Source organism: Drosophila miranda, chromosome 4 (assembly GCF_003369915.1).
Source record: "Drosophila miranda strain MSH22 chromosome 4, D.miranda_PacBio2.1, whole genome shotgun sequence".
In the NCBI taxonomy this organism is placed as follows: domain Eukaryota; kingdom Metazoa; phylum Arthropoda; class Insecta; order Diptera; family Drosophilidae; genus Drosophila; species Drosophila miranda.
This window is the reverse complement of record NC_046677.1, coordinates 32249066-32258220: the sequence shown is the minus strand read 5'-3', so window position 1 is coordinate 32258220 and position 9155 is coordinate 32249066. Positions and strand designations below refer to the sequence as shown.

The following is a 9155-nucleotide window of genomic DNA, read 5'->3' as shown; positions in this document are numbered from 1 at the left end:
GTCATGTGGTACTTTCATGCTTAATTGTCGCCACACGGACTCCACAAATGAGAGTCCTGTGTGCCGCATATGGAATATGGAATTTTCTGCGAATTCGCATCGGATAGTATCGTAGCGTTTTATGTGCATTTCACATGCAATTGTAGAATTAATTGCATACTTTTATGTGACTTTAAGGCCGCCATTCGCGTCAGAGCAGAGCCCAACCGCAGAAATCGACTTTAATCGCTGTTCACCGTCCAGGACCACGACCACGCCCTCGCCCTCGACCAGAAGCAGCAGCAGCTACTCGCGGCAGACGATTGAGGGCTCTGTGCAATGGTCTTGCAAATCGAATGCCAATTTTCGACTCATTTCACGGAACACTTGAATTGGTCTGCAGGAACCAGCGACCAGGGAGACCGACCAGTCGGAGGACCAGCCACTCGTCGGGGGGCTTGTTTGGGGCTTGGGCTTGGGCTCTTCTCGTTTCGCTTAATCGTAAAACTTCTGTTTTCGATGGCATCGACGACAGGCGCACTGGCAAGTCCCGGATTGCCGGACTGCCTAGTTTTGTTTTCTCTGGCTTTATTACGGCTCCGCCTAACTGAGAACATGACTGCAGGACAGGACTGCGAGGGCTGTTCGAACAATAGTTTGACTCTACAGATCGTACGAATCGCAGCGAAGAGACGGCAAAGCATCGGCCCTCGCCGTGCATATGGATACGACTGCTGCTGTGAGTGCTGCTTTCCGCCGTAATTGCGCGTCGCGTAGCGGCTGCTTCGACGTTTGCGCTGGTTGCGATTGGGTGTTGTTCTTTTTCCTTTGGTCTCTCGTTCGCTTAATGCTTTCAAGTTCCAATATATCGTCAATGGCCACCACATACTTCAGCTGCAGATAGCAGAAAGCAGCGCAGTTCAAGGCTGGCCCTGGCTGTGACTCTGGCTCTCTCTGCTTCTGGCTCGTGGTTAAGCCCCCTAATTGCGTGGCCCGTGACACCGCAGAGGCCCCTCACTGTGCCGCCTCGCATTTGAGTGTAAGTGTGTGTAAGTGTCCCCCGAAAGTGTGTCAGCTGTGTGCAGCAGCCAGCGTCGAGCGTCGACAGTCGAGAGCTGTGCGGCAGGCAGCGTATGTGGCAATTTCTGAATCGCTTAAGTTGTTGCTGTTTCTGCGGTCGATTTTCCATTAAATCGAATCGTCCTGGCACTCGTATTGGTTTTGCGGTCATTTCCACCGCCGTCCGCCGTCCACCGTCCACCGTCGACCGTCCACCGCCTCGTGGTCCCTCCACACTTCACACTCCACGTCCCCGACCCCCACTCCGACAGATACGCCAGATCCGGCAGATGTAATGGCGCCTTCTCTGGACTCAGGAATCGAGTGTATTCGGTAGTTAAGGAAATGGACTCGCATGGTCAACATTCGGGATACATTTTCCACGAGTTTCCTCAGATAAGGCAAAGCATAACAAAGTTGTGCAACGCATGGAAATTTCGCTCATAGGGAAAGTGCTTCGAACGTTCGAACGCTCGTTCCGTGATGTATTTTCATTGTAGTTCAATAAGTGCGAAAGTTCCAGGGATAACACGGAAATTGAGAACTGGAGAAATGGAGAAACGGAGTTTTGCAACAATGTTTTATCCATGGCACACATAAATTATTCCACACAGAAGGAAAGTCGACTTTCGTTCGCCATTTTCCCATCTTTCAGTGGGTGGATGTTTGTCAAAGTTATATTATGATGTTTAGTGTTTAGTTTCTGCTGTCCGTTGGCCCGATCCACGCCTCCACGCCTCGACGACTCTGGCGGACTGGCGGAGGGTTACAGTACCCCTTAGTCTGCCCCATGGTGGCCACGACCGCAGAGGCCTCAGATGTTGGGGGCGGCTGCCCTTGATGTTGCGTTGCCTCCATGTCCTTTGTGCAGCGAAGTGCAAAACTTTTCAATGGGCAGCCGAGTGGAATTGACTGCACACGTAACCGAGGAGAGCGCGAGCGAGGATACGGCTGCCACTGCCGTTGCCGTTGCCGTTGCCGTTGCCGTTGCCGTTGCCGCTGCCGCTGCCTTGGAGCCAGCTGCTCGACTCTCTTTCTCAGCCTTGTTTCGAAGGACTTTTAACGAATTTCATTTAACAAACTGCGGGGTCCCCGGACGCATGAAACAGAAGGTGTCGCCCCAGAAAGGCAGTGAAAGAACAGCCACAAATGCTCCAATTGTGTGTCTGTGAGTGGGTGTGTGAATGTCTTTATGTGTGTGGCCAAAAGAATGCTCGTTGATTATTTATGGGGCAACCCGGAAAACGGGGAACATTCATTAAATTTGTATACTCTGTAGTATACAAGTATAGGCCCCAAAACGCGTGTATGAGTACGAGTGTGGGGCTATCCTCTCGGGCAGCGCAGCTTTTGTCGGTTGGTAAATTGGTACATTCTATTTTGGGGTTACGGTTACCCCCAGGAATGGGTTATAATACTCGTAGCTCCACCAGGACTCTCTCACTCCTGCACATACTCGTATACTCATTAGCGTGGTGCCCGTTATCATCAATTTGCATTAAATAACGAAACGCTAAAAAATTTTAACGACAAAACAAATTGCCAACTCCTCTGCGACGACGACAACAACACCAGCGGCAGCAGCAGCAGCAGCAGCAAGAGCAGCATCAGCAAGTGGGAGCTTTTTTTGCCGTTGATTAACAATTTGTGTGCTTTTCCTCTCCCTTAGCCTACCCACCACTGTACGTGTGGCAGTGTTGAGTGTGTGTGTGTGTGTGTGGAGCTGCCGCTTGATGTATTTATTTATGCGACACGCGAAATGATAGATTTCTACTCTCCACATATTTATCAAAATGAAAAGCAGCCAAGTCGGAATCCAGAGAGGACCCCAGTGGGAGTGCGAGGAGGCATGAAGAGAAAACAAAGCTCTAGGGAGATCCGAACGGGATGTCCCCTGCCCCTTGCCTCCTGCCCCTTGCCCTCTTCCACCTCGCACTGCAGGGCAGCGAGCGAGCAGACATTTTTTTGTTGGCCTTTCATGGCAATGTCACGACGAGAGCTGAATGTTAAAAATTCCTTGATAAATTATATGACACGGCATCATGTGTCACATGGGGGGGTGCCAACAGCAGCAACAGCAACAACAACCACAGAAGCAACGAAAGTAGGCGTCCCGAATCGGGGGCACAAACACAAATAGACGTGCAAGGTTGTGGAGTTGACGGAGCTGTCAGATTCGGTGGCAGCGCAAGTGGGAAATAATTTGAATAATCTTCGTTACGGGGGAATTTGTCTATGGCTGCCGGGCTCTGATTCGCGGATTCGTGTGCGGGAAGGAGGATCATAGCTGGACGCGACATCGATGATTGCTGGCAGGGAATGTGTACAAATATTTCATCTTTATGACTTAAATATCCTGTACGGCTGCAAGCAGCTGCCAATATCCTGTCTGCACTTTGCTAAATTTCGAAGGATCAATGCGAAGCCTGCCCAAACATATTAACTTAATATTTCTACCCCTGCACTCCCTGCGGCCGACCAAAACACCATCTCTAGATATGGATCCAACAAAAGGGACGTTCGTTATGGGAGCTTGTTTGTACGAGTATGAAATGACATTTTAATGCCACGTTATATTTTCATTGTTGTTGCTGTTTGTCACCATTGTTGTTCTTGCCAGCGCCATCATCGTCCCCCACCACCACCACACACACGAGCGAGCGAGCATCGAACGGTTTGTGGCAACATGTAAAATCCATTTATTTTGACATGAAACACATAAATCTATATTTGATCCATTTCTTTCTTTCTCCCGCCCATACACACTGCCACACGTGCAGCAAGGGGTGGCAAGAGGGGAAAGAAGGTGTAAAGTCATTTCCTTGGCTCTATAGAAATTCCCTTCGCAGCTCGGCTTTGTCTGCGTGGATGCTTTAAAAAATCAAATTTGACGTTTCTTATAGAAAATGACATTTATGCTTTTCAATTTCACGTTGCGTTCACTCGCATTACGAGCATCCTGCCCCATGTGGAGATGGAGCTGGAGCCGGAGCTGGAGCCGGAGCGTCCCCTAATTGAACTTAACTCTGGGATAAGACTATAAGAGTGCTCGAAATCTAGTCTGTCTGCCATCGATGATGGGATGGTGACTCCTGCTTGCCGCACTCTGGAGCCTGGAGTATCATTGCCAGGGCAGCAGCATAATTGATTATACACAGTGGCTGCAGATACGAGACCAACAGTGCATCTATCTGCAACATAAACTCGACACTCGAAACTCGAGCGGCCACGCCTATACCATGCCACGGCCGAGCCAGAGGAACAAGAGTATGCCATTAGTACTCTTCATTCGGAGCTGCAGTTGGGGCACTTGCCACAGCTGCCCTGAATGGATTGTATCCGAAGGGTTACTCCTTTTCTATGACGCATCTATTCGTTGATTGGTTAAATGGTTAGGTCTTGGGATATCCTTAGATTTAAGGGCATTTGGTCCTCGACTCCGACAAACTGTTGATATGAATTATGTTTTAAGCAATGTTGCAACAATATTTGCTACGCAAATGTCCTCCTGCAGCGTCAGGGGCGGTACTCTAATCCCTGGCTGTGTGTGATCCTGACTATGCGCCTCCTGCTGCTTACTGCCTCTGCTGTCTGCTGCCTGCTGCCTCTGTTGTGTTGCTGCTTAAACAGCATGCTGTTTCTGCTTGGCCTGCTCTTCGATGATTAATTATATTGCTTTTGTTCTGCATGCTGCTCTGTATTTCTGCTGCTGCGTCTTTTGCAATACAACTGAGTATGCTTCCATTTGCCAGAGAGAGAGAGAGAGAGAGAGAGAGAGATAGAGTGAGTGTGTGTGGGTGTGTATCTGTATCTGTGTCTGCGAATGTTTCAACTTTGTTGTTCGCCCGTAGCCCGTATCTCGTACTGCAGCCAACGCATATAACTTATACATACAGCCTCACATATGATGCATATAAACTAATGTACATATGTATATAGTACTGCTGGCAATTTACATTGTTCGCCAACGCAGCATTCAAACAATGCGGTTGTGCACTCGCACTCACACACACGTACACTCTTACACTCGCGTGGCAACTGCAACGTCGGTGGGTGTCAGCAGCGGCGGCAACAACAATGGCTACACACGTTTATTGTATTTGACATTGTTTCAAAAGTTAAGTTGGCTGTGGCCACACATCAGCTCACAACTTGTGTGCATCTGTATATGTGTGTTTGTGCTGTATCTGTGCTTCTTTGTGTGTTTGTGTGTGTGTGTGTGTGTGTGTGTGTGCGTGTTTGAGGAATGAAATCATAAATCTGGAATTGCAATTGTAATCATGTTTTGCCCCAACGAGAGGCCGAGTGGCCGAGTGGTCGACACTAAATAGTTGCATCTGCCAAAAAGGATTAAAAACGACATTTCACATATTTCATCCTCGAAATGTGCTCCAATCGAGTGAAGTGGAGTGGAGCAGCAGGCTATACTCCACAAATCCGTTTACATCGTCAATCCTTATTTTTATGAACAAAATTTTACTTTGAAATTAACACACGCTCTGCACTGTAGTACAATGGCTCTCAAGAAGAATGTAAAGACCAGGGTGATGCCCAAAAAGAAAGCAAAGACTGCCCCAGTGGCCAAGAAGAAGTCCCAAAAGGTTTCAAAGTCAAGCTCCAAGCAGCAGAGCCAGCTTAAGACTCTGTTCAGAGCCTCAAATTTTAAGACCACGCCCCAAAGCAATCCTGTCAAGCGTCAGGCGCCGGTGCCGCTCAACCAGCGCGTGTGGCGCAAGACGATCGTCCGCACCAAGCCGAAGAAGGAGGCCAAGCTGCCAAGACTCTTTCGAGCGGACCGTCGCACCGGCCTGCCTCTCGACTACGAGCGCACCGTGGAGCACGTGATGAACTATGTGAATCCCTATATCGGCAGCAGGCGGCGACGCACTCCTGAGGAGGAGCTGGAGGAAGTTATGGCCAATATGTTCGTGCAGTTGATTCAGCACGGACCTGCTCATCAGGAGCCCTGCGAAATAACCCAAAAACTGTGCTCGATGCTGCAGAATGCCAGCAAAGACAAAGGCCACTGCAACGGCAAGTGCGACTGCCAGATGTGGAAGTGCACCAATAATGGTCGGAATGATGGGCACAAGCAGAACGCAGCTCTAAGCGATTTCTACAGCGCCTGGTGAGTGGCTACAAACGGGATATTCGAGGATTTTATTACATTATTCTTCCACAGCAAACGAGGACCCGCGCGGACCGGCAGCCCCTTGGGTCCCACCCGCAAGAGCAGATTCAACTACAACCAACTGAAAATTAAGAGCACCTAGAGCACCTTTGTCCTGTACTTTGGCCATGTCATAAATTGCAATTAGAGATGTTTTTATTAAGTCAAAGGGTCTCCTTGATTGATCAATCAATAGCAATCAATGGCTTGACTCACCGGTAAGTTAATCGAGTTATGGCATTGGAAAACTTGAAAGACAAATGTCGGTAAATAAACATCTTTCATCCCGCATCCCGCCGCATATATGTACAAGTATGCATGCTCGTATTTCGGTGTTGCAGCTTCATCATTTGTGTGGCCTCAAATGCAAATACATGCAACATTGATTCGGCAGATGCAGAGCTATGCCTCAAATTAAATTTGGAATTTCTGTGGCATGAATGCAACAATTTTTGGCATTTTGCGTCGCCCTTTCTCTCTCTCTTAAAACTTACAACTTGGGATTGCGGATTCGTATTCGCACAAAGTGCAATGTCGAACGTTCAGTTAGGGTCACTCGACTCATATCTATGAATTTATTTGCCGCTCGCAGTGCAAAAATGAAATGAGATTTATGGCTATGCCTGACCCCTGCTTGCCTTCTGGTTGTGTGTGTGGGTGTGAAATCCTCTGCTGCAGAGCGCACCTCAACTCTGGCAATTACCGCTGCAGACAAAGGCGCTCGAATGCATTTAACAAATTGAATATGGGCTTTCTTTCTCTTTAGGGCTCCTTCAGCAAAAGGGCTTTGCCATTGGCATGTCCTTTGCCCGAAACACGGCAAATACGCAATCAGTGGCCAAATCTTTTAATTAAGAAGTTTGCCTACCTCTCTTTTCCCTTTTCCCCCAAAGACGGCGCGAAGTGAAAGCCGACAGCTTTGCGAGCGACAAACTTCGCTCTTCGAAGGTGGAGGAGAGCTTCCTTCTGCCTGCTGCCTGCTCCTCCTGCAATAATAAAATTCACGCTAAACTTAACTAATTTCGCGAAAACTCGATTGAACGTAAATAAAACCCAAATGAAAATTTCACAGCAAAACGCCTTTCTCTGCAGCCATTCCCTGCTGCTTTCCCTGCTCCTTTCGTTCCTTTTTTTTGCTACCTTTGACGGCAGCATTGAACTGAATTCAGCTCAAAATCAATGTGCGTTCGCGAATAATTCATAAAGGAGGAAAAAATAATATCAGTCGAGCGTGCTAACAACCTCACCGCCTTTCCTCTTTCGCATCTCTGTCCTTACTCTCTGCGTTCATCCAGATGGCAGGTGTGTGTGTGGTGGGACACAAGCAAATGAAATGAATCCTTCGGATGTCGCCTTTAGTTATTGATGAGGCTGTGCGTGTGCGTGTGCGTGTGAGTGTGCAGGTGCGGGTGCGGGTGCGGGTGCGTGGCGCACTTGCGGCGTATACGTAATATGCAATCAATTTCCGCACAAAGAAATCTGTGGCGGCTCTGTATGCAGATTGTATGAAGGGATTGATTCTGCAGGCCTCTCCCTGCCAAGAGGTTCGACCCGCTCCTGGTGTCTGCTGATCGAGAGGCAATCTCTCGGCATGGTAGTGCCAAAATCCCGGGCCACGCCCATTAGTTACCTGCTGCGAATTATGGTAAAGTGTTTGGCCAATGCCCTGTGCCACGAGCCACTGCCTCATGCCCCATGCGCCATACCACACGCCTCTTTCACTCTCCAGTGGGGCTGCTCATTGGGCGCGACAGCTAAAAAGCCAGCTACGACGCATTGATGTCAATGATGGCGACAAGTGCACTCCGCTTCCGCATCCGCGTCCGCATTGTGCCACTGTCAGGCAGGAATCGATCGAGTGGATGGAGCGGGAGCGGTAGGAGGCACTATTGGCTGGTTTCACTGGGCTATGGTGCTATGGGGCCACTTGAGCTGAGTCCCCAAGTTGACAGACAGCTCGCAACGAGCGCGCATTTAACATTGTCTGAACGAGGGCCATTGTGGAGCACTTTGCTCGAAGAGTAGAGCAGCGGCATTGGCAATATATGTATTTGCCACCGCTGCTACGCCTCTATAGCGTCCTCTATAGCCCAGATCGGGGGACGGGCCAGAAGTCTCGTGCGTGCAGAAAGTCGGTTAAGCGCCTGGTAAATACGCCAAGTAGCCAATAGCCCCATGCTCAGTCCCCCTGCCCCGCCCCATCCTCGTCCAGAGCTGGCAACAGCTTTGTGTGCACTAATTTGAAGGAGGCCGCTCCATTTGAGAGTGGATGGATACATTCACTTTAGCATAATTTGATGCGTTTTTAAAAGCAATTCCACGCCGTTTTGCGCAATACATTTGCCGGAACATTGCAGACCAGAAAAGACCAGAGCGAGAGCCCGAGAGCCGTGCCGTGGATGCTGACATCCTCGAGGAAACGTACCCCTCAATTGGCCAACGGCTGCTTGGGCAATGGGCAACGGGCAACGGGAAATGGGTAAAGAAAACGCTTGGCCTGGATGCCTGACGCCGGATGCTGGAACATGCTGCAAATCATCATAATCATAACCAGGAGCGGGTAGGAGGCGGCATCAAGACGACGATGGGGTAAATATTCAAGTGGCTAATTATGAGGATGCTCTTCTGCTGCTGGGGCCCTCCATTGGGCTTTGGGCCTCGGACAACTTAAAAATGTATAATTTAATTCTGTGGAAAATAATGTTGCGCGTGGGTGCTGAATATTCATGGCTAATTTATCAGTTGTCCCTCTGCGCGTCGGTCAGTGCTCGCTCGCTCCGAATTAGCATTTGGAAGAGCTAATTGGCATAAATACCTTAGGAGCGGGACAGCAGGAATGGAATCCGCATGAGGCGTGGGATGACCCTATGGACGTACTCTTCCTGGGATATTCCCTTTCGTCTTACTCGTTTCAATCCCCAATCCTCAATCACATCACATGCTCACA

General features: G+C 49.2%; 1 protein-coding gene across 1 annotated transcript; it reads left to right on the top strand.

The window, feature by feature from the left end:
- The first annotated feature begins 5439 nt into the window (after nt 1-5439).
- LOC108164312 lies at nt 5440-6499 on the top strand. The gene is made up of 2 exons (XM_017299961.2): nt 5440-6166; nt 6221-6499. The coding sequence occupies exons 1-2, from the start codon at nt 5553-5555 to the stop codon at nt 6309-6311; spliced, it is 705 nt and encodes a 234-aa protein (XP_017155450.1). The 5' UTR covers nt 5440-5552; the 3' UTR covers nt 6312-6499.
- Nucleotides 6500-9155: the final 2656 nt, after the last annotated feature.